Here is a 27480-nt window from a genome sequence, read left to right as displayed (position 1 = left end):
GCTGCTGTTGGTTTAAAATTTTTGAAAGAACTTTATTACAGGTTTAAAATTTTGTTGTGATTCAACAATATATCTTGTGTTGATATAAAGAAAGCAGTGTCATTCTCCTAGTTTAAAGATTATAAATTATCTTTTTTCTCAAATTTGTTATCTTCCATAATATTATGGTGTCATTGACTTCTGGGAACTTGAGCTGTAAACATCTTGATATCTTATAAACAAACAGTTGAAATAACTGTCCTGCGACTTCCTGGCGTTAATTATTATGCATGATAATATTATGCATATCATAATATTCGGGCAATTATAAGACACACCTCATTCATGTGAAAACGTCTTACATATTTTTGTAGTTTTTAAAGGAAATCCTTTATAAAATTTGATTATTTATTTTATATTATATTTGTTGTATATTATTATTTTTTACAACAAATTATAAGAGGTATATTCTGTTGACCTATATCTCATTTTTATATATAGTATGCATTTTATGTTTCATGATTTTGACCTTCAGGTTTGGTACACAATTTATGTTGACACAACATTTTAATTTTAATGTCTCGATTACTTCCTTGTATTAGGATCGAAGAAGGAAGGTAATAAACATTTTAAATACCTAAACTGAATGTTAAATTGTTCATTAAGATTCTGTTTTATCCTGAAAATCTTCATCAACATTTGTGTCATTTTTCACTATTATTAAAAGTTCAAATACAGTTGTAAATTCATAAAAACCAGTATAAAATAAATCATAATTTAGAGTTTACTAGTTGAGAAAGTATTTATCTGACCCGGACTGACGTTTTGTGATATGTAATAACTTCTGATACTGATCCTTGAACTCCAGTTTAAGAACCGATTACTAATTATATCTCGGTATATTATTTACTGATTATCTCTATCAGTTGTCTATGATCATCTATTTATGGTATATAATCAAAAATTATATTTGGTTCAATGCATTTAATGAGATAGAGAGCTTTATTGAAAAATTTATTCTGTTTTTGATTGAGGTTGAATGGCTATTTTCATTCTGTGGATCTTTTGTTTTTTGTTTTTGGACTAATAATACCTTCAGAGATATTATAAACTACTGATGTTTTTATATATAATTATAATTTAAATTACTTTATCTCTTTTATTTTTAAAATTTTCAGGAAAGATCTTTGTTCTTAGTGTTGAACATCAATTAATTATAAAATAATTCAAATGCAATAAAAAGGTTATAAATCAAGGCCACTGCTAAATATAATTATTTTCTTTTTACTTTCAACCTGAAGGTTGTTCTATAGCAACAAGAAAACAATTTCAAGGTACCCACTGAATATTCAACTGTAAATTTAAGTCCTGGATACATGCAAATCTAGTTTAATTTTATCATGATATATTTGGGGCAAAAGGAATTCTTCATAAACTTTTAACGTTAAAATAATCTTGCATTTTCATTTATTTTTCTGTCGTACAAGAAATATTTTTAATATCCTTAGTAAAAAACATAGATGTACTAAAAAAAAAAAAATAATAATAATAAAAATAGATGGGTTTTAATATTGCAATGATGCTTTTTCCAGAGTAATAAATACATTTTAAAAAACAACACATGAAAAAAACATGACTAACCAGAAAATGAACATGAAAAATAAATTTAAGACAAAATATTATTTTTAGAATTTAATTAAATAATTCTAATCTACTGAAGTATAAAACATTTGTATAAACTGAATTGCCACAATTATGGTAACAACTAAAATAAAATAAGTCTTACATGGACTAGACACTCAGTCCAATTAACATTCATTCGTCCACATTTACACAAATGGATTCCGTATAACAGTTCGATAAAGTTTATGATCAATTAACTATTTATAATATTTTGTATGCGCTACAGATATTTACAATATGTTTTTTGTTCTAATAATAGCATGAAATAATTAACAGTACATTATGTAATAAATTACATTTTTTCGGAATCCGATTCTATCTAATGCTTTTATTAATACTTTAATAAATACGATACACCTAATAGACATCATGACAGCCCGCAGAGCAACAATACATTAAAATTTGCAGTTTTAAACTCCGTCATAAAACTAATTCTCTGCAACTATCTATCTTCTGTTATATGTCTAAGGATATAGAGTTCCTATCAAATGTACAAATTGCTAATTTATAAATGCATCAAAAGGTTTTACAGTAAAAAGAAAACTTTATACACTTAAAAAACTATGAGATTTCTCAAGCTTAAGTATACAATTAACTGCTCTCTGTAATTTTTGACTTGATAGGTCTCTAATGCATTGGAAAGCTGATGAAAGACATATAATTTTTCTAAACTTTTCTCTTTCCGTAATAAAGAGTAGGAAGTGGGTTTAGGAAGAAGCAGTCAGTTTTTCAAGTCGGCTACACAGCCTCGCCTCGTCTTCGGAATTCGATAAGAGAGAACAGGGCTTACTAAGGCTGCAGCTGCCTTGCCACCTGGCTTTGCCGCAAGCATGGGACTGTAACGAAAGGAAAAGAACATTATTAGTAATGCATAAATAATGAAATTAATACTATGATAGTAAAGATTTAAGTAATATTTTTAAAACAAGTCATAAGTGTTTCAAATCACAGTGAATAAATAACCAGTCGACTTTTCTGGCATAATATTGTTGATCATTAGCCTTACATAATAATTAGTGATATGTAACATAATATATAATTATCAATATTAAGTCCCAATGTAGCCAAGGATTTTAGCACATTTAGTGAGAAGTTTTATATTTATTTTTAGGTGGGACTGCAAATAACAATTAAGTTTTGTTTCAAAAGAGTTTCGATTACTAATTAATTTTTATTTTCAGAAAGTAAAAATATCATTGAAACTTTTTTTAATGATTAATTTTCATTTAACAAGTGACTAACAATTTTTATAAACTTATGTTTATAAATAAAAATTCCTTCAAAACAGTTACTTCTTAATTTAAAAAAAAAAATAATATTTTGAACTTTATTGAAAAAACATATTAATATAGAAGGACCATCATTTCTTGTGTTTTTTTTTTTGCATTAGGTATTTTATGTTACCACATGAAATACAATAACTTTTTTAAAATTACTTTTTATGCATTGAGTTCAATAATGCAATTTGACAGTAATTACTAATAACGTTTAAGTCAGAGCAACAACAACTGGTTAATTATCTGTGAAATAAAAAACTCATGACTTCTGTTTTGATCTATTATAAAAATAATCTAATTGGTAGTGCATATTTAATGAAAATATTTTCATACTTAATCATAAATATTTAAATAATTAAAAAAATAATCACCATTGTAAGGTCCCTCTTCCACATTGAAGAGCAGTGACCGTCACAGATGGGGCAAGGCCTCTCGAGGGAGTATCCACCACACTCTTCGCAATCTAAGGAAACATGTTCCTCGTGCCAGGATACACCACACCTGAAGAGAGACAAGGCATGTTAGAAAATAATGCCATTTCCTCTCTCATAAACTCCATTATAGAGAGACTGGGTGTGGATAACTTACGTAAAACAGGAGTTGAGCTGAAGCCTCAGTTCCTCAATAGAGAGGACTGCTTCAGAGGTGAAGTAGGTTGGTAAATCATCCAATGAGCAGACAGAGCTGAAACTTTCACTCCTGTTGTTGAGGCCACTGGCTGGGTGAACACTGGCGAGAGACATTTTCTCCTGTAACATAAGAAAGACATTTATTTATAGATTTTTGTTATTTTGTAATTAATTAATACAAAGTTTATAACAATAATTTAAATTCAGTATAAATAAAAATAAAACTATTATTTTTGTTCAGTCTTTTTTTTTCCTAGTCGAAAATAAACTGTCCTTTGTGGTTAGAAGGTTCTATTTTGAGTTCATGGTTCAAGTGCATGGCCGCCACTGGCGGGGTCAAATGTATGACCTTAATCTTCGTCACACCAATTTCAGTTTTACCAAAAAGATTTCAAGGAATCACATATTTTATGATTTGTTATTTATCTTAGTTTATTATGTTCATGACTAACTCAATTAAAAAATCATTCAAAGGTGTAATTGAGTATTGAATAAAAAAAATTGTGAAGTTGAACGTTTTTCTGTATTGCATTACTCTTAAACAATAATCGATTGTTTTATCTATTTATGGGAGTTAATCGTTAGCGATTGTCCTCAAAGGCAACCTTGAGTTTTATGTTTTGTTATTGCTTTTCCTCCTTGCGATTATAAGATAATCGTTTAAACATCAATTCTTTATAGTTATACTTTGAAGCCATCAAAACTGCCTGATTTTATTTTTATATTTTATAGAACTATTATTTATTTTAATCTTTTGTCTTAAACCATAGAAAAATGTTATTACATTTGGCTTTATACAAATTAAATTACTTCTTATTAATGTATTGATGTTAAAATAAATAAGTGAAATTGTTTTTTCGAGTTTATTGAAAATTTGTTTAAATTATTGTTTTTAATTTTAAACTTCATCCTTGTAACATGCAAAACGAAATGAATGATTCCAAACCCACGTGAATTGGTATAATGTAATCTTATTGGCTTTTTCCGGTATCCTGTTACTTCATCGATGAAATTACTTCTGACAAAAGCACTATATTAACAGCTGTTTTTATTATATATTTGACTATTGTCCATGGAAACATATCTGTTTTGTTTATGTAAGGGGATCAAAAGTCAATTATGCAACCGAAGTTACTATCCCGTTGGGAAAAAACGGGCGTTCAGCGTCAGATGAGAGCTTAGTAATTTCAAATCCGATAAGAATATACTATAAACGAACTTATTGCTGTTAATCTATAATAAATAATAAAATCACCAACCTGTTGGAATTTAACGGCTTTCAGTTTGTACCGTGAGAAAGGACGTAGAGTTGGAGTTCTAGGAACCTTTTATCTATAGACGTTACACACTAGATCTTTTTTTGCCCCCACAGGATACGACTAGGCCTGGAGAACCCCTGTCAAGTCAAAGAAGAACCCCTGACTCCCCTTCGGTAGTTGACCCTGGACCGATGTTTTCTGTCCGTACGATAGAATGACCAGACCTGTAGGGCAGCCAAAGCGGCGGCGCCACACAGTTCTAACCGCTCGATATTTCCCACTAAATATACTGCAATATATTCCTATCTCTGTGCCACTTATAACTGACCTCAATATTGCAGGTTTTGTTATGCCATTTTCGACTGTACGAGTATAATCAGCCTCTGCGAAATAAACCTATTTTCTATTGTTCATTCCGAGCAGATAGCAAAGATAATCTTTTATTAAATGTGATGGCGTTCTCTTCTGAATATGAATTGAATAACTTGTTGAGAAGAGTGGTTTTGTTTTTACAAGACCACAATCGAGTCTTATCTAATCGTTTCTAATCGAAAGAAATGACGAGATAAGAAAGTAAAATGTTTAACCAAAGAACGAGATTTAATTTATTTTATCTCATGTTCAAAGTCCTGGTAAAATATCTTTTGATTTAAAACGAATTATAACATTATTTGCGTTTTGGTATCTTATCGTTCGTTAAATGATCCCGTTTTCCTTATATCGTATCATAGTTGAACCAAAGACGTCATTATAAGGAGTGTAAAATTGCTTATAAACTCCATTTAGATAGATTAGTTTTCAAAATTTTTTACTTATTATTTATATTCACTCATACACCGAATGACTTGAGTACATCCAGGCTGAAAAGAATACTTAATAGTTTATTGATTGTGAGATATACGAATGGAAATGAAACAAGAGAACAAAGATCTATTTTAAATTTCAAATACAAAAGGAACGGATATAGGCGCTGTAGAATAATAAATATGAAAGGAGTATTATATGATTATTAGGCGACCTTGTGTGAAGCGGAGAGGGGCAAAGGGCAACATCCTTTACCTTTTGAGCAAAGAGGTCGAAGCTATCCTTGGAGGCTGAAGGGTCTGATCCGATACCAGGGGCACTGTCGATAGATCTAGGACAGCAGGAAAATTCATTATATTTCGAGGCTTTCCCTTTGTGGTTATGCAAGTAGTTAATGATCTTTTCCAGGAGGTCTTCGAGCTCTTTGGCTATTGGACTTTGTATTTTGTACTCTAGGCATTCTATTTTTAACCCTTGAGGTTATTTTTTTTGTATTCTCGATAACAATTCTACTTGATTAATGGACAGAGGAGTAAGTTCAATTGGTTTGAATGATGGATGCGGGTACTTGATTAAGAATGTCCCTCAAATAATTTATTCGATTAATCAATTCATGTGACTGAATGAACCTTCAACTTGAATTATAAATTATTTAATACAAGATAAGGGATTATTTAATTTAATAATTATATAACACTCATAATTAAAAAAAGAATTTGAAACGTTTTACAACATAGTTGAACAGCTGGATCTCTGTGTGGTAGATGTTATCTACATAGAGCAGCTTTGTTTTTTTGTTGTTTTTTTTTCTTCTCTCTTCTGAGAACTGATTACAAGAACCTGTTCCTGAACCAGAAGAAATAAGGACGAACCTCCAGTTTCCCCGACCACCCGGGATTCCCAGATGTCGAAAGAGTCCTTGATAGGGCTCCGACGGCTGAAGTGGGATCCTCTTCTTGTACTCCTTGGCATGGCAAACTAGGTCGGGGAAAACTTATGACATAATGTCATAGAGGCTGTCAAGGCGCTGCATGACACTCCTGTTTACAAACAGACTCTATGCCCTACTTTCTTCCAGCTAGCGAAAGTTTGTGATTTTCACTCCCGGCTGTTTATAAAAAAGGGAAATGTGAAAGTCCCTTCTTTATGTTTTGAAATGTTTTCTATCAAAAGGAAAAACTATTATCTCTATATTTATAAATAACTGACAACTTGATAAATGAGGGATCGAAAATACAATGTATATGATGAAATAGGGATGAAAAATATAATGTTGGACTGAGTTCCCTTTTTAAATTCCTTAACTTTTTTATTTTTTCTTATACACCTATTTTAGATTCCCTGATATCTTTGTCCTTAGTAGTTTACTTAAATTAACTGATTGATTCACAGCTCAACTTATCCTCGCTTTAAGCGAGATACCACTTAAGCCCAAAAAAAATCATAGTACAATTTTGAGTCTTAAAAAATACATCATTCTAAAGACTTATCATATTAAATATTTTGTAAGATATCTATATTTTTTTTTTTTACTACAAGAATTCTTTCGACATATCTCTAGAATCGAACAATAATTTTTGTTTTCGGAGGTAAGAGCTAACACATCTTAAGCAACGTTTATCCGTGTACCACTGTCCTTGTAAGATTTGATTAACTGAATAATATTGTTTAATAAAAATATTTTGATCGTAAAACAACTCAAAATGTTTTTCTCATATATAATGACTTTAAAAATTATTTTTTAATTTAATAAAATCCATTTATTTTTGTTTATGATAATTTAAACAATAGATTTATTAAACAATTTATCCTAACTTTTGAATATTTGTTTATTTTTCTGTTAATCTATAATGGATAGTTAATTGTTTGTTTGTGAGAACATTATTTCTAAGTTTGATAAGATTAAAAATGGTGTGACGAAAAGGCATTTTGTAATTCGTCCTCATTACCTAGAAAATGGGATTAAAGTTATTTAAAAGGCGATACACTTTGAAACTTTTTAGGATTAAGTATTTAGTAATTCAGTGAGTTGAGTTTTATAATGAAGGATTGGTATTTGAACTCGCGTTTTTATTTTAAATCGTATGAGTCTGTTAAAGAACGTTTTTCAAGTCGTACTAATTGAAACATACACTAAATTGTTTTGTTAAGTCTAAATTGTTTGAGTAAATGTTTAACATATTGACACTACAATATAACTTGTGATTATAAGCTTCCACTCACCTGTTTATTTATGTGAGAAATCCAAAAGGAAAAAGTTCGGCGATAAAGCACCAAAAAATGCGGGTCGCAGTTCTAAAGGAGGACTATTTCCAAATAGGAACAAACCCCTAAAATGACTGGACTGATGTGCCGACAAAGAGGACCAACTCAATCTTCGACACTAGCTCACTCAAGACTAAACTCAAAACGAGGCCCCTGATTGGATATATATAGGGGGCTCGGTGGTGGGGAGGGAGGTGGACCAATGGGATCGCGCCTTGCAATCACCTGCAGTTGGCGTGCTCCGTCGTCCGCTCAACGTAACGCTAGCTGTTTGCCGAGACCGACGTCTCTTGTTTTATTTCGTGGCTCATAAATTTGACCATAAAACATCTACCTTATCTATGAGCGACTGTAAAAGTAGTCATCACTGTAACGCGTGAATGATGTTAGAAAAGCGAACCGTGATGCATAAAATGCATAGGAGAAAATTGAGTTTGTTCAATGCAAGTGAAGTTTGTCATTGTATTTCCCGCCAATTCTATAAGTTTCCACTCTAGTCTGTTGAATGTTCAAAACCGCGGGTTTTCTACGTACAGTTAAACCCCGCTTAGCCAATACTGGCTTTCCGGATTAACTGGCAGTAAAAAGAAAATAAATAAATCAATAAAGTACTGTTAAAGATCAAGTTCAAAATAACTTACTTCAACACTGCTATTAAAAACTTCAAATTTTTCGTTTTTACGTTTAAATTGAATCTTGTATCTATCATTACTTTAAATTAATCAATTAGATTTAAATTTATCATATAAGTATGAATGAATAAAAATCACCTATATATTAACTGTTTTTTACATTTTGAATTTTACCTAATATATTAGTTTGTTTATATTCACTCCGGATTAACCGACAGTGTTTTGATCTCGACCGAGACGGTTTATCGGGATTCTGATATCATTTAAAAACTTTAATTAAATCAAAATTGACGCCATTACCAACAGAACAGCTAACTGTTGACTTTTTTTTTTAATTTACTGAATAAACTTTTCTTTTTCTTATCTTTTTTTCTTTATTCATATTAGATGTTTAGTAGTTGGAGGAAAGAAGTGTACTTAACACAGGCTATCGTTACAAATTTTCAGAGAATGATTCCATCATTGATTAATTTTTTAAAAAGATTTTTAAGTGAATAGTTTGTTGTAAATATATTTTAAATTTATTTTAGTGTTTAATATCCCCTCCATTAAGTGTCTAATCTCTTACAACTAGATTGCAGAGTAATAAATATAGATTTCATTAATTTTTAATTAATTAAGTTTTCGTGATTAAATTCATTTGACATTATCATGACAAGTGAAAAAAAAAATGTATTGTGTTGTTTGATTTATGCTTGAATTATTAATTTAGAAAGAGTAATTTTATGTACTTTTTCTCATAAATAAATTCATACATAGACAACCTTGTAGAATAGTTTTATGTTTTCTATTGTCTTTGCTTATGATTGTCCTAGAATAATTGGTTTTTTATATTTAATGCGTGTACACGACAATAAACTTACTAGTAAGTTCACTCTTTTAAATTATGAGAGCGCTTAAATGAAAAAATATATTTTAGGAAAAAGAAATACGCATTGGGAATACTGTTTTCTTTTATTTTTTAATGCTACTTCTTGTTTTAAAAATGTTTTTACTATTTTGATTTTTAAAATCACTTTTAAACTAAATAACTGAATTTTTGCGGCTATTACAATTATTTTTAAGTTGAATTGTCCCAATATCGTATTATTCTGGTTTAAACTTTGATCAAATAAATCTTATTATGGTATTAAGTTAGAAATAATTTGTGTTATTTTCTCCTGATCCCCTTCTTTGTTGATAAAATAACGCCTTCTAATTATTTTTGTTGATAGTCAAACCTTTTTTATCATAATAAATCATATATTGTATCAAAGGTTTACTTCTTTATTTTTGTTATATTTCAACATTTATCACATCGAAGTGTCCTTAATATAAATACGCAAACATTTTATAAAATTTAAATTATTAGGCGTACGTGATAATAAAACCATAAAATTACAATGGAATTATTTTATTATTCATTCGGCAGGGAACTTTGAAATTCGAGAGATTAATTATGAGAAAATTGAGATAATCTTTGTTTACTCAGTTTTTCTGTGGGAATGTTTTCATAATCTTTTTATCTCTATCAGCTGTCCTGTTCCTCTGAATCGATGCATCGTGTTTATTCGCTTGAGTAATGAAGATACATTTTACGGTTTATTTTTTAAAAGCTGCTTATAAAAACTGGGTTGATACAACTGCTTACTTTTAAACTATTTGGGCATGCGAATTAATAAAAGATTTCGAGCATACCAACTATTGGTCAAAAAAAACAAAACAAAACAAAAGTATAGCAATTGAACATTGAAAGAATTATTACAAATTCACTATCGTATATTGGTTATTTAGTTCGAACCATTTTTTTTTTTTTCAAGAAAACTCAACTATTAGCATTGCTGTAATAATTAATGTGAAAATGTAGCTTTTAATTTATTTAACAATGAAGCCATTTCCATATCACGTTAATATTTTGCCATGTGATCCACAACAATACTATATGTTCAAGGAATAAAGCTGAGAATTGTAGGAAGTCTGGGTGGCTGTCAATAAAGGTACCAAAATAGTAGAAAAAACTAAAATGTTTTTATCTTGTTTTCATCTAGCCCTGCAAAGTGGATGAAAATTTGGTTTACAATAAATAGTTTTCTCATACTATTTTGATACCTTTGTTGACCGCCACCCGGGCTATCTTCCTATAACCTACTTCATACGGTTAACTATCTTCTTCCAAATCTGAGAATTCTTTCAGAAATTTTAAATTAGCTTTTAATAAATGTTGTCTTATTATAAATTCTATAAACAAGTATATCCTGTAAAATTATCGCTGTCCAATATCTCTTGCTAAATTAGGGAATATTATACAGCAGTTCTCTGTTTTTTTACCCCATTTATGATACCTTTGCTGATGTTCAATTCAAAAACAAGTGGGCATATCTCTAAATTTTTAATTTTTCAAATCTCTTAACAATGGAACGACTGCCAAATTAAAAAAAAATCTTTGATATTAGGTCCAAAGGTGCAGTGAATGATATGAAATGAATGAACGATAGTAATATTGACTTGATGTATTCCAAAGCAAAAACAAAGGATTTAAAGAAGAATTAAATACACCGATAGATTTCTTAATACAACCTCGTACCCAGTTATTGATTTAGACCTTGGTAGCCCTAGGGGATTGGATGCCCCATCCCTTTATTGGTGGGGGGCTACTGTAGGGCTTAGGAACTATGGATTATCATCTACGAAGAGGGGGAGTCCAGGGCCCTCTTAAACTATAAATTCGGCTTTAATGTATGAGTCATTAATTCATTTTTTTTTATGGCGTGGGGTCCTGGGCACTCTCTCCCTTCGCTCTCCCCTTCCCTAAACTCACTACTGCTCATGCCCTATAAGAATGGAAAATAAAATAGGATCATCGAAAACACAATAGAAAGACTGAAGAGAAACTAGATTAGAATTTTCTTTGGTATTTTTCCTAATTCGTAATGTTCTGGATGATATATTGCTTTAAATACTTTTTTATTATTAAATATGAATAAAAAATACTAAAGAATAAACCTTAATCCTATGTTTTAACATAAAATTATATAATAATTACATAACAATTTTTTTTATTAATACATAAATATATATCACATTTATGTTACGTTTCGGCCTATTTTATTGCTCATTTTCATCTTAACCCGAATCAAAATATTAAAATATATTTTTAAACATATTAATCCTGAAAATATTTGTGATAATTTATTTTAAATTCTGCTTATTTCCAGCTGTTTATTTACTTAGGTCATTTCTCATTAGGCTTTTATATCTAAACTATATAAATTAATTAGCTGACCGGTCAGTGCTTCGCTATTGTTATATTTGAGGATGTATATAGAATTAATAAACACAATTAATAGTTGGTTATAAATTTATGTACTTAGTTAAATTAAACATATCCTACTTTATTATTATGGTTTGGTAACATAAATTGAAACCAATAAATTCAATGATATTCGTTTTTAACATCACAGGAAATAAAGGTTGAAACAAAACATTTAAAAATCTCTCCTTTATTTGAAGCCCATATTTCTTCCTTGTAAATTCAATAGTTTTTTATAAGTTGAGGTATTGGTTTAAAAAATCCTCCGAAAAAATCGAGGTGTAAAATTTCTAATTTTTAATTTCTTTGAAAAATGGTATTTGGTACTTTGAGACAAAGCTAAAAACAAATATGAAATGGTCATTTCTAAAAAAAATTATTGTCTTACTTTACCCCCGAACGTTACCGCTTAATTTTGTTTATAACTTTTTTGCTTCTGGAGAATCCGGGGATTTCATTATCTTTGAACCTTCCCATGGCGAAAGGGAACATTTTGAAAATTGTACTTATAAAATTGCACGTAAATCGGTCGAGTAATTCAAAAGTTTATTCTAGACAAAGATTCAACCATTCTCTTTTTATAAATATAGATATTTTAAAAAAGATTTATTTTTAAAATATTTATATTATTGTTAAAAATCAAATAAATTAAGATGTTTTCATTAGTATTTGTGCAAAATTTATTGCTTCTTTAACTAAACAAAACCAATTTGAAATTATCTTATTCTTAGTCTCCATAAAAAACATTATGTGAAATTTTTTAAACCATATTTTTTAAAATTTTAATTTGTCTAGTCACGTTTATCGCTAAGTGGAATTAAATGCTTACAATATATGTAGTAATTATTTATTTTTCTACGGATTAAAAATATACTCTTAGTATTAATTCCACTTATATTTATATACTACTTGAGAATCCCTAAATTCTCAGAATTCGATGTAAATCTTTCTAATCCTAATCCTTATCCAACTCCACACATCCCTACAATCCGACTCGAAGGTTGAAACGGCAGTGGCCATTGTAAAATCAAGTTAAGCGTTTGCGGTTTTAGTGCACTTACTCAGCCTCCATTGCCTCATTACCAATACCGCGGTGAGAGGGATGCGCTGCGATCTCAAAGAGCCCTGCTCTACCCCTTCATACTTGGGGGGACAGAGTTAGCTTGGGATCCTCAGGTCGATAGTATAAATATTGTATATGAAAGTACAAATGTGACTTAGTAATTATTTTTATTTTATTATTGTTGTTATTAATATTTTTTTTTCTTTTAACGTACATAGTTTGATTTTTATCCTTATGATTATATATAATTATAGAGAGATTTTATCGTATTTTTTTCACGTACGTATTTATTTTATTTTTTTATTTTAGTATGAATGTGATCAGTTATCACTATTACCTATTGCCCAACAATGGCAGTATTATAATATGTATCAATTGTAATATATATCAATAAATACAGTTTTTTAAAAGTTGTAATCCCATCGTAGAGACGATTTTAATCACCATTTTTGTCTTTATATTTTTCTTTCTCCCTTTCCGTCTCCTAATTTTTTCTGAACACAATACTTATTTAATTAGCATTTAATTTATAGTTTTGAATGCTTAATTTTTAATCATAATTTTTCGATCGATTTAACTTAGAAATGAACACGGGGTAAGGAATATACAATACCCGCAATACCGATGACGGAAGCACACAGACGGGTTTTGTTATACTGATAGTCTAGTCCCGGCAATGGTTCGCTATTACTTGATTTGTCCATGTATAAATGATAAATTTGTCACAATTGAATGTTTAATCATCATACAAATGATCGTGATACATATGATTTCCAAATGACCAGTGGAATCGACAGATGTCGAGGAAGCATGTATGGTTTTTGTTCGCAGATAAATATTGCCAAAAAGATAGTCGGTTTATATCAAACTTTCGAGAATAGTTAACATTAATTCGTTTATTAATCTATGTACGTCATCGACAGTATTATCTGTCCTGTATCTGCAATGTGTTTATTTCCTTCCTCGTAAAGAAAAACAGATTGTAAACACGCATTGTATTTTTGTACTGATTCATAACTGTAAATATTTACTCGGATTATGAACAATTGTTTATTTAAAAACTGTTCTAGACTAGAAATAGATGGGGTGATAAATAACAAAAATTTCTGAAGAATATATTATAAGTCAGCGAAGGTTTCTGAGTTTAGTCAAATGTTTGGGACCCAAAAAAAAAAAAACTTTTTTTTTTCGGTTTTTGGCTTGCCGGCGGTTTATCGTTCAGAATATTTTGCCCATTATTATTTCTAGACGAAGGAATATTATGTAGTTCAATTATTTCTAGTGTAGACAGATACACTTTCACAGAATGAAGAGGGTTCTATATATTCCAACGGACATAACATAAAGACCGGTCCAGAGGCTGGAGTGGGGTTTTCTATACCTGCTTTCCTAGAGAAACTACTAGGCGACTCACAATATTTAGTTCTTAATACATAGGAGAAATAGTATTTATTTCAACCTTTAACCGTTCGAATAAATATTGTTTGTTTGAGTTTTTCACTTTCACTAAATTATAAATATTATTATTATTTTTATTTTATTTGTTAATGAACATGACTTCTTGTACAAATAATTCAAAATATGTCTTCATGTGAGTCGTTTCCCGCACTTCATAATAAAGCTTGCATTTTAAACAAATAATTACTCTTATAAATAAATATTGGCTATCTGATATTGGATACATAATTTTACTTCATTTATGAAATAATTTTAATATAACCATATAGACCAAGCAATATAAAATAAATACAAACAATAAAAACTCATAATAAAGCAAACATAATCCGTATCAATACCCTGATGATAAAAAACACTGAAAATAACCACTCAATTGGTAAGGGATGGTATCATTTTGGGAACTAAGTACATACACTTCAGATAATAAAAATAATTATATGATTCTCTTTCTCGATACTGTCTATATTGGGAATGTTTACGCCAGTTTAGCTCAAAAACAAAAAGTTATACAAAACTGAAATTAAATATTTAAGGCGGATTTATGCCTGAGATGTGACAGCAACTTTTTCGTTAAAATTGAATGTACACAATTTCTGTTCTTTACCCCAACCTCAAGAAACTCTAAAATTGTATAGCGAATTAAAAATTATTTCTTCATAATTTTCGCCTAAACTGGCCTTTAGATTTTTTTTTTCGAAAATAGCTGGATAAATTTACTTGAAAGTTGTGTCGCGCACTGCACCATATTTGTTTAAATGTCAATATTGAGGCGAAAGTAAAGCAGAATTACGTTACTTATTAAGAGTGTGATTAAAATGGTTGGAAAATGCTCTGTACGGATTTTCAGTTTCAAAATCTGTATTCCCTCTCTTTTCTCTGCCCGCCGGTGTTCCTCAAGGTCGCATCTTAGGTCCCATCCTCTATACGGTTTATACAGCTGATACCCCAATCCACTCTGACACAATCCTAACAACATACGCTGATGACATATGTACTGTCTGTAAACAACGACCCTACTAATGCATCACAAACTCTACAAACACACATAACATCCATTGAAGAATGGTGTCAAAACTGGAGAATCACAATAAATCGTAACAAATTCCACCAGATCAATTTTACTCTCTGTCATAAACCTCCACCCTCCTGTACTACAGTATCCTTTTTAAATATCCTACTAACGCCTGGTGAACAGATTCACTACTGAGGACATCATCTTGACAAGAGACTTACTTGGAATTCAAATACAAGACTGAAACGACAAGAAACTGCCCGTGGATTTCGATTGCTACACCTACTTTACAAGCGCTCTAAATTTCCCATACACTACAAACAATTATTATATACTATGATAAACCAATTTGGACATACGAAATTGAGCTCTGGGGCTCTACCAAACCATCAAATTCCTTCTTATTACGTCACAAATAAAGTCATCCACAAAGACCTTAACATCGCTTTCGTTGCAGATTAGGCCCGAAATAGATGCGCGTCTTTTCATTTCAAACTCCTTACCCATCCTAATCCATTAGTTCTTAACCTAATGGTATTCTTGTATTTATCTGTCCTTTCTTTGTATTTTTTTCCTTTTTGTTTTTTTTTTATTAACACTCTATATAGATAACCCCAGGTCCCACTCTGGTAGATCTCATATTTCTCTTTTCTGGTGATCTGTGAGAAATATTGAGGTTACTTCACAGGTTTTATTTTTAATTTATAGAATTATTCAAAATTGATACTTTCAGTAAGAACATATTGAAATGAAGAAATTATTAGAAAAAAATGATAATAAATGTAGAAATTAATTAAAATAAAATAACAATAAATAATAATGTTGACACTAAATAAATTAGTTAAAAACTAATAAATAAGTTATAACTAATAAATAAATAAGTTAAAGGTCAATAATATTCCATTTATATCCCTCTTTCTTCCATATTATTTTAGGAGTTATGTAAGTGTGGTGGAAAATGTTAAGATTAACAAAAAAGTCTTTAATGGTGGGATTTTTGGATTTAAAATTCAAAATATCGTTCCAGTTACTATGAAATCAAAATTTAATTGTTAAAATATTACCACACATAAAATAACTTTTGTCAACCCATGGTATTAATACCCAGATGTAACATTAGGATATTAATAGATCGTTATTACATCTCAGCAATAATTGATCTATGCTTTCATACATAATTTCCAGATTTTAGTTTGGGAATAAAAAGTCCATCCAAGCGACCCTAAAATCGATTTAAGCAAGAAGTTCAACGACTCAGGTCAATTTTGATATTATGTATTAAGTTCCTGCATTATGGCATTCAGTGCTGCATGCAACCCTATTTTATATGCAAGGTTCGAGATAGAATCTGTTATACTTAGCCGGTACAAATAAAGTAAAAATTATTAAGGAAATACACTAGTAGCCCAAGAGGAGAAAAAAGTCATATATTTCATCCCACTTTTTAGGTACTTTGATAAAAATTACGTATAATTACTAGTCAAAATTGATGACTGTCAAGTTTTTTATAGGGGGCAATAAAAAATGGCGACTGTTTTAAGACGTTAAAAAAAATAATTTTTCATCCGGAGCTCCTTGTCGTTAAAACTACTTACAACTCTAGAAATTTTAATATAAAATAATTTACTAAAGTTACTAATTACTAATAAGTTGAATAAATTTACTAAAATATTGACAAGTGGGGTTCTTTATAGAAACATATCTGACTCGCTTGACATAAAGCCGAATCTTGAGTCTTAAACATTATGACCTATGGTGTTTTTGACAGAAGCATTTCTGTAACAACATATTTAATGGTGCCCCCAATTTTTTTTTTTAGTTTTTTTACTAGTATGGTTTTTGATTTTTACCCCTAAATTTGTATTTATTTATTTTTAATTGACCTCTATACCTTTTTTTTTTTAAATACTTTTTTATTTATTGATAGATATTACAATCTGCAACTCAGTTGTGGGAAATAGGTAATAGTGATGAATGATCTCGTACATACTAAAATAAAATAAAATAAATAAATGAATGAAAAAAAAAACTCTTAAAATATTCTATACCTATTGAACGTATCATTGTATTTTTAAAAACATTCCTTCATCTTTAATTTTATTTGATTTGTATTAGTTGTATTTTTACTGTTGTATATAAAAACATTAGTAGCGATTTCTTCTTGATTGATATGAACCACAAGCTAACGGCTGTTGGTAATTTGCGCAGTTCATGATAACAGGTCTTGGTCCTCGGATTGAGAGCACAATCTAGGCCAACAGAATCCAGATAAAGCTGTTAGACTGCCACAATCCAAGGATTTCTCTCCTTTAATTGTCTTCTTACATTGATCGAGATAGATTTGTGAGAAAATTAAATTCTTTGGATTGTTTTATCTTATTTGTTTTTTTAATTTCTAGGGTTGGGTACCCCTAGAATAATCCATTGTTCGTCAATTTTAACATGTTGCTTTGGCCATAAATCCCTACTATTTAATTATTATTCCCATTACCATTCAAAAATTTAGTTTTTGACCTCTTTTCCTAATTTATTCCTGATGGTCTTTATTTGTGTTTGTAAATGAAATGGTCTAGGAAATTATTAATGTAGACTTTCATGGGCGTAAGAGAACACCAGCGTTTATATCTTTATAACACTATAGACGGAAAAACATTTCTGATGGTTCCCATACTTTTTCAAATTAGTTAGTTTATTTAATAAAGTAGTAACGATTTATATTTTTCTTTCGGTTTTTTGCCTAAAAATACTAAACGGTGTACCCTGGTACAGGTGGGAGGAACAAGTCCGGCAAGTGGGCCTAGTGGTCCTTTTTGCCAACCCCTGGCAGCTACCTAAGTTGCCGCCGCGTACTAACCAACGTGGGAGTGTCAAGATCCATTCTTTGGGGCCGCCGAAAAGATCTGTACGCCTACAACCTATACGTGGCAGAAATACTGACAGTCCCATGCAAGGAGGTACTGTTACTAGACCTACGTTTATAAAAGGTAATAGTCGAATCTTTGTCCACAATAAACTTTTGAATAACTGGTTCACCATGGGAAGGCTTTAACAACGAAATTCCCGAATTCTCAAGTAGAAACAAAAAGTATTACTAATTCTATTAGGCTATGTTATACATATTATAGTTCATAACTCCTCTGAATTTTATTCAATCCTTACGCAATAGAACCGTTGGAAAGTTGAATGTTTTTTTAACCTTTATTTCTTGGGTTGCTAAAAACGAATGTCATTGCATATATATTACCAAATCATTGTAATAAAGTATATTTTTATGTCTCATTTAACTAAATAAATATCAAACTATCGATTATGTTCATTAAATCGATATACATCCTTCAAATATAGCAATTTCGAGGCATTGCCAGGTCAGTTAGTATTTAATAAAATTATAAATACCAATAAATAAATTTAAAATAGCGTTAATATAAAATGACGATTATCCCTGTTGTTGCAATTGATGTTGGGTCATATGGAACATGTTTATGTTGATGAGGTACAAGAAGGATGATCACGGCCGTAGAGGTCGTCACGATGTAGAAAGGGGTTCCATGTTGCACCTGGTACAAGGCACAACATGGCAGCTGGGCTTCTGTGGAGAGAAGAGTCTCAAGAATCAACGGAGTTTAAAACATATCAATCAGTCCTAATTCCGTTACTAAAATTCGAACCGAATTCATATTTATTTGTCACAAATATGAGAGAGACCGGTTCTTTTTCCCATCCTAACTCTTTCAGAAGGAGACGATAAAAGACTGCTCATAGATTTCGATTATTATAATACTCGACAAACTATAGGAACATCTGCCATTGTAATTTAAACTGAAACAGAAGACAATCGATTATTGGCTTCTATTTCCCCCTTCTCAACCACACCCACTAAGTTCATCATAAGGCCTATCTTTTTGGCTTCAATTTTTCTTGTAGGTTACCCTCCCCCTTGTTTCAAGATAAAAAAATACGTATAATTGTTATTCAATTTCATAGTAATGTGTTAAAATAATCTGTTTTGAAACCGTTAATCCATCTGTTCGGATGTAGTCCTGGAAATCGAAAGCTAAAATATGCATACACTTATCTCCTCTACCATGCCCGTATAGTTCATCATAAAGCCTATCTTTTTGGCTTCAATTTTCCAGGCAGGTTAGCCTTTCTATTATGCATATTCTTTCAAGATTTGGACTTACGAAATTGGCGTTTGGTGCTCCATGAAAAACAAAGCTCTCCCGTCTACAATCTTTAAGTATTTTGGAGCGTGAGCCTAAATCCAATAATCCAAGGAGCCATCTATATTCCATTTGTCACAGATTTGTTCTTAAATAAATATAATATCCTGTAATTCAGATTTTCTTGCTCATGCAAACCCACTAGTTCGCAACCTTTCATCTAAATCTATTCCCGATAACCCTCCGAAACGTCTGAAAAAAAAAGTGGGCACGAAACTTTCTGACTTATAGTAGTAATTGGTGTGCTATTCTATTATTCAGTTGTAAACGTTAATAAATTATGGAATAATGGAAAACAAAAAGTCCCAGAAAGTCCTTTTTTGTGTAGCTAAAATCGAATGTATTTTTGGCGCCCAACGAAGATATGATATTAAGATTTGTTTGGTACAAAACATAATTTATTGTATTAACTACTTCACTATACGCAAATGTATTTTTCTTAACGGGCATTTTTCACACCGGCTCATTCCAATTTTATTTTAAAACGTTGAATTAAATTTTTTAACAAAATAAAAATATCGTAATGTATGTGCTATGTGTATTGTAATGTATGTGCTGTTTATGTATTGTAATGTATTCTTAAACCTTGAGATGATAGTAATGCTCTAACTTAAGTATCTAGCTTGAATGCAATGGAAGCTGTGCTGACTAATGAACTTAGCAGACTTTTTTCAAAGTAAATTTTATATTTTTTTCTTTTAATTGCCTTTTATATGCTCCCATAAGCAATAAGTTTTAAACATATTAAGTAATGTTTAGTATATTTTTTATTGTCGATAAGAATAACAAATCTATCTTTATTTACAAATCCTTTTATTTATCGATTCTTTCACAATGCTTCATGGCTGTTTACACTTTTACTTCCAAGAAAGTTCAAGGATAATAGAAATCCTAGATCAAGTTCTAAGGTTACGGTTTTTAATGGGTTTATTACTTAAAAGAACAAAATTTTGTATTTATGGGGATTCTTAGTACTAAGAATATACAATATACAAAACAGACGCATATCAATTAATTAAAATGTCTATATGATAACATGTATCGATTTGTTAGACTAATCCATTTGACACTTATCCTTAACTTTTCTCGAAATGTTAGTGTGCTGAATCGAAAGTAAAGGACGGAATCAGATGTTTCGGGCCAAATCTGCAACGAAAGCGATGTTAAGGCCTTTGTGGATGATTTTATTTGTGACGTAATAAGGAGCATCAAGGACTTTAGATTGGATACGGGAGGAATTTGATGGTTTTGTAGAGCCCCAGAGCTCAATTTCGTATTTCCAAATTGGTCTGATTATCATAGTATATACTAATTTATTGTAATGAATGGATAGTTTAGAGCGTTTGTCAAGTAGGTGTTGTAGCAATCGAAATCACGGGCAGTTTCTTGTCGTTTCAGTCTTGTATTTGAATTCCAAGTAAGTCTCTTGTCAAGATGGTGTCCTCAGTAGTGAATCTGTTCACCAGGCGTTAGTAGGATATTTAAAAAGGATACTGTAGTACAGGAGGGTGGAGGTTTATGACAGAGAGTAAAATTGATCTGGTGGAATTTGTTACAATTTATTTTGATAACCATATAGGTATAGTTCCATATGGAAACTAACCAGCTAAATCTCTAAATAAAAATTCATCAAAATCGGATGGACGTTTCAATAATTTTTATTCATGCATAAATTTGACAGGCACGGAAGAACCAAATAAGATCGTGAATTATTAATTAATTATTATATGTGACTAAGCGGAAAACTTGGGCGTTGGAAGAAATTTAAATTAAAGGGACATATTTTTAAAGAAGTGACATGTTTCAATCCAATACTATTACAGTTAACTGTTATTTTAATTTTAATTATTTTATGATTGTTTTATCACAGCGCTATTGATAATATTTTTATCACATCACTGATACAATTGTTTGTGATGAACTGTTTTTATTGCAAAATCGTATAATCTGTTACCATTAAGGACAATAGTAGTAGTAATAAAGAAGTTCATTCACACCAAATTCGCAGAAAATATAAAAATAAATAAACAAATCTGGCACGGTGCGCGCATCACAGAATTTCCACTTGCTACCTTACATACATCCCTTAAAGCGCTTTGTGTAAATTGGTGGGATCGTGCTAAAGTTATAGCCATTAAGTGATTTTTGAAAGAGAATTTAATGACTAGGAAAGGTGAAAATTATGATAAAAATTATTTTATATATAATCTTTTCAATTTCTTGAGACTAGTATTTATTGTTTAAATAAATCAATTGGTATCCACATTAAGTCTAAACACTCTTTATTATATCATAAACAGACTAACGTTTATATGATTGTTGATAGTGTCAACTTAATATAAAATTAAAAGTTTTAAAATTAATAAAATTGTGATAAAATAGGGTAATTTGATTTGTAATTAATGACCTGGGCAGAATAGCCTCTTATAGTGAGGTGTAAATTTATGTTTAAGATTGTCCTTGAGGATGACCGAAGTGCAAGGTTATAGGGTTTAGTAACGTACGGATCCCTACAAATTTAATAAACACTGATATGACGGGTGAACGCCCGAGGCGTAAATGGGAAGATTGCGTTAAAACTGATTTAGTAGATTTGAGTTTGGAGAAGCGTCATTTGAAAGATGTATGCGGGGAGCGATTGTTAGTATCGGCATCGAATCTTCGGGTCGATTATTATTATTTCTATAAAATTCATATTTTAAGGTTTCTCGAGGTGGGAATTACGAATATAAATTTTGTTCCTTCCAAGAATACTTCAGTTTAACGAAGCCAATCGAGAAAGATCGTGTAGTTTCGGTTTTTTCCGTTCGAATCGGATGTGTCAATTTTTCTTTTTCCTCCTCTAGTAATAATTCATAAATTTCGTTATGTATTTATCTATTACTGTGAATTTTTTTAAATAAAGAAAATTGAATGTATTTTAGTGGTATACGTTTTAAAAATTCAAACCTAGTATTGTAGCCTGTATTTTTGAGAAAATCGGAAAAAAATGTGAAATATAGATTTTTATAATGTGACACTGCCGATCGATTGTATCGAAAAAGGTTACTGTCACATCATAAGCATTTACCTTAAATACGTTATTTCAGTTTCGTACGACTCAAATTCGAAATTTTACACGATCACAATACATTCCCCCTTCCTATAGATACCTTATGTAGTTAAGCAAAAGTAATACTAAAGAAAATTCATGTTAAGAAAGATTATTAAGCACACATTAAGTTACTACCACTTCTGATAAAGAGAAAAGTGGAGGTTTGAAAGGACATAGCTTTTCTCGCTCAATGCGTCAAACCTTTTGAAAACCTTAGCAGGCTGCTAGTGGCACACTATAACCACATATGCTCATGAATAATGAATTTAGTCTATGGCATATTTCCACTAGATCTATTTACAAAAGGTCTCGGGGCCACTGTCGTTTTCACTCATCAATAGGATTATAGAGATGAGCGGAAGTGGAAAAAGAACTATTTGAATAATGAATTAAATTTTGATGAAACTTGGAGAATTTGCTAAGAATTTTTTTTAAAAATAAGTGGAATATTTATTATATTGTCAATAGAATGTTTTAATTTTTATTATTAATTCAATTTTATTAACTTTATTTAACTCCTTTCTTATTTTTTTTTATTTATGCATGTTGTAGCTTTCGATGTTCAGCAACATATTCATATGTTCTTAACTATTTTAAAACGAGTTATTTTTACTCATTACCACGAAATTAAATAACAATTTTATGTATTTTTATTATAAAATATAGTTTCATGGAAATTACCAATAAGAAATCATACTAATTTTGTCCCCATATTTAAGTCATGTATTATTTTATGTTAATTCGTCCGTTTATTTCTAAAATATAATTCTATAAAATTGAAATTATCTATCAGTTTGGTTCATCATAACTTATAGTACTATAAAAACCTTAATAATTTTATAAATTAGATTTCGACGATTTTAAATTAACTTTAAACTATAAGGCCTATCATAATAAAGTACAAACTAATACTATTAGTATTGTCCATTTAACTTAATACAATTATACTGACTTGTACAATAGTAACTTGTACTTTAGTACTTTTTAACTACTGTAATATCACTAATAGTCCTCCCTATTATGGAAAAAAAGTATTAGTGTAATTAACAGGTTGTTTTTATACTTGTATTTTGAACTAATACTGTTAGTTTTCATTATGAAACAGGGCCCTGAACATACGGAGTTGACCTTTGGGGCTCCACTAAACCCTCGAATTCCTCTTGTATCCAATACATACAATCCAAAATCCTCAATGCTCCTTACTTTGTCACAAATAAATTATATATAAAGATCTTAATGTTCCATATGTAACCGATCTAGCCCGAACCAGGTATCATCCATTCCATTATAAACTCCATAACCATCCAAACCCACTAGTTTCTAACCTTGTTTTCTCATCCATTCCTGACAAACTTCCGAGTAAAAACGTCATTAGAGTACTACCAATGAGTACCTCTACACGTCTGTATCACTCCATAATAACATCAAATTTACTTAATGTATCATTGTGTACAGTTGTAAATTCCAATAAAGATATAAAAAAACTTTAAACCTAAGTCCTAACTCTTTTACGAAACCAAAGAAATAAAATATATAATATACCTTGTATAGATTGTGATAAATCGTTCTGAGATATAAGGTCAACCAATGTCAAATCTCGTGTAACAGGCGGAAGTCGTTTGAGTCAATTTATATAGGAATTTTTTTTTTATTTATTTATTTAATGTGATTTACAACTGTACAAGTAATCAATACAATAAGTAAATATGCAATGTAAATATTTAACTTGGGAAGAGAACAAAAAATGAGTTTCTAACGGTCTATGTAGCACCTTAAAAAAATTTAACATTGAAGTCAACAGCCTAAGCTGGTACCAGCTGTACCTGAATTTCCTGGCTTGAACAAAGCTTGACCCTTTTCCTCCTTTTTTTTTTTAATTATTTATTTAATGTAATTTACAACTGTACAAAATAATACTATAGGTAAATATGTAGTATGTTACATATACACTTGAAAATCTTGGGAAGGAACCACCCATTTACCAATGGTACTACCGTACTTCAAGCATTAATTTAAATTAGAAGGTCCCGTGGCCATCTTCTTTTCAGACGCCTCGGAGGGTTATCAGGGATTGTTGAGGATGAAAGATTAAGAATTAAAGGGTTAGGATGGGTAAGGAGTTTGGAATGAAAAGACCCATATCTGTTTTGGGCCAAATCTGCAACGAATGGGATGTTAAGGTCTTTGTGGATGAGTTTATTTGTAACGTAATAAGGAGCATCAAGGATTTTACATATAGGAATTAATCAAGAAAGTGCTCAACTCAAAACAAGGAACTCACATACCTAAACGCTATTTACACATCGTAATTATTATTAAAAATCACGATGGTTGAAAAATAAAATAAATAGTAATACATCTTTGATTTATATTTATATATCATCTTTGAAGTTGAAAAGGCGTTTACTTCAGTCGTTGATATCTTTCTACCATGAGCCAGTTGGACCTCATAGTAAATCAGATTTAAAAAAATATGATGAACCATATTTACTGATAATTTACATTTCAAATAGTTATACATTAACATATAGTTATGCATGAGGTCCTGAAATATGGAGAACAAAATTCGAAGGTATTTTGATAAAGACAAATTGATGATTTGTATGGAAAAGCTGTATTTTATAATAAATAAATAAAATTGTTATTTAATTTCGTGGTAATATGTAAAAATAATCTGTTTTGAAGTTAAGTACAGATGGATATGGTGCTGAAAACGAACCCACATGAATAAGAAATGAGACTGTGTAAAGATAATAAACCTATTATTATTAATTAGCAAGTGTGATATGAAGTTGTAGGGATATTATGGATGTTGAGAAAATATTAGTTGCCATAAAACTACAAGCTGAAATAGTCATAGAAACAATGTTTATTAATAAACCATTTATTTACAATTATTATTTCCATACTAATTTTAGCTTGTAGTTTTATCAAAGCTTATTTTTGCCTAGCTCTGATATTGGGTGTTGCATAAAATGTAGCATGAAGCATTGACTATTGTTTTAAAGGACTTTGGTATGAAAATAAGTTCCTATAGGCTTGATAATTATCATTTAGATTAGTAATTAGTATTAATTGAAAAATTTTATTATTTATATATATAGATAATTGACCGTATAATTTCAAATATGAACAAGATGGTTACGGTTGTGGTCTAAAAGAACAAAAATAGTTTACAACTATTTCCTATCCGACGTTTCGCCACATTTTGTAGAGCTTTTTCAGGGCAATAGAAACAATATAAAGAGAACTAAGAAAATTTTAAAATAGTAAGATAATAAGATACAAAAAGGTAAATTAAGGTAGGGTTAATATTATGCAAAAAATAAGTGAAAAGATAATTATATACACATAAAAGGAAGGAAGAAAAAAATAGTCTTTAAATACTGTTTTATTTATTATAATTTTATATTATTAATAAAATACTATTTCATTTCTTCCTTCTTTGTATTTGTAGTCCTTTTGTAGTAGTCTTTAAATACTATTTTATTTCTTCCTTCCTTTTATTTGTATGTGATTTTCTTTTCTCTAATTTTTACATTATATTAACCCTACCTTAAATTACCTTTTTGTATCTTACTATTTCATTTGCTATTCATTTACTGAATTTTCGTAGTTGCTTTCGTATCTTGTTAGCCCCGATGAAGCCCTTCAAAGTGGGGCAAAACGTCGAATACTAAATATTAAACTATTTTTGTTCTTTTTGATCGCAACCCTGACTATCTTCTTCATATTTGATTATTAAGAAGTCTATATAATAACCATCATTCGGTAAGCTCTTGTATTTTATATTGTTACTAACTTAATTTTTTTTTTTAGGTAAGTGAAAAGATAACACAAAGCCATATCTAATAATGATTCACCTATTTACAACTTGAAAAATCTGAACCATTTTCAAGATATCTAAAGTTCGATGATAATAAATCAGTTTGACTCACCAATGTTTCTTGAAGCTTCCTAGGTATACTTGTATTTTTTATTTGTGTTGTATTCTTCTCATAGCTTGAACTATAAAAGTTTTGAATTTTATTTTAAACTAGTTTTAATTTAATAAAAACATCATTCATTTAGATATTTCAGCTGTAAACATGTGCTTCGAATCCGAATTTTAAAGTGGTTAATATGCCTGTTTTTGAATTACTTTTATTTGCTTGGAAATATATCAGAGTTTAAGTTGATTAAATTGAAGTTTAATGAGATAATTAAGTTAGTTAATATTAATTATTAATTAAAATGAACTTTTGTTAACATTACTCATTACACTATCGAAGAACATGTGTTTGATTAGGTTATTTCTTCTTTTACCATAGACTTAAAACAATATTCGGGATATTCTTACACCGCTCATATGACTTTCCTTACTTCCTTACTTTGGATGCAAAGGCCAATAGAAATTTAGTTTGCTATTTTTTAGTTTTTTTAGAATTTTTCCGTTTTGTAGGGACAATAATAAAAATATATGAATATTTTTGGAGATATGCGCATTTAAAATTTTTGCTTTTCGTCATTATTTTTTCCTTAGTGTTGTGGATGGTTTATTTTGTATATACAAATTTTTAAAAACTTCAAAGACAAACTTCTCAGAAGTCAATTATTTATTTTATTAAATCCATAAATTTCATTGTTTTTGTCATTAACTTTTAAATCTCTTAAAATCTCTCTTCTTAAGAATTATTATTTTTATCTATTTATTTTGTCTTAATTTTTTTCTTATAACTTTGTAAATAGTTAGGGGTGTCTTTTGCACGAGACTATCCCCCACTCCATAATCAATTGTTAAAAAAAAAACAAAGAAATGTAAATGTTACATTAA

The 27480-nt window shown here is 29.9% G+C and overlaps 1 protein-coding gene across 3 annotated transcripts; it reads right to left on the bottom strand.

Annotated features, from left to right (window-relative positions):
- Window positions 1-1429: 1429 nt before the first annotated feature.
- Window positions 1430-26762, bottom strand: Pino (Pinocchio). 3 transcript variants are annotated; one of them, XM_014423131.3, is made up of 4 exons: window positions 26606-26762; window positions 3528-3688; window positions 3311-3440; window positions 1430-2498 (listed from the first exon to the last, which is right to left on the bottom strand). In XM_014423131.3, the coding sequence occupies exons 2-4, from the start codon at window positions 3680-3682 to the stop codon at window positions 2370-2372; spliced, it is 414 nt and encodes a 137-aa protein (XP_014278617.1). In that variant the 5' UTR covers window positions 3683-3688; window positions 26606-26762; the 3' UTR covers window positions 1430-2369. The 3 variants fall into 3 exon arrangements, with proteins under 3 accessions (XP_014278617.1, XP_014278616.1, XP_014278618.1); XM_014423130.2 differs by lacking the exon at window positions 26606-26762 and adding an exon at window positions 7855-8045; XM_014423132.3 differs by lacking the exon at window positions 26606-26762 and adding an exon at window positions 4828-5272.
- Between the last annotated feature and the right edge of the window lie 718 nt (window positions 26763-27480).

The sequence above is a fragment of the Halyomorpha halys genome, unplaced genomic scaffold (genome assembly GCF_000696795.3).
Source record: "Halyomorpha halys isolate HHAL.00 unplaced genomic scaffold, Hhal_1.1 Scaffold407.1, whole genome shotgun sequence".
Taxonomy (NCBI): Eukaryota; Metazoa; Arthropoda; class Insecta; order Hemiptera; family Pentatomidae; genus Halyomorpha; species Halyomorpha halys.
Note: the sequence above shows the minus strand (reverse complement) of the source record. Positions and strands in the feature narration are given on the sequence as shown.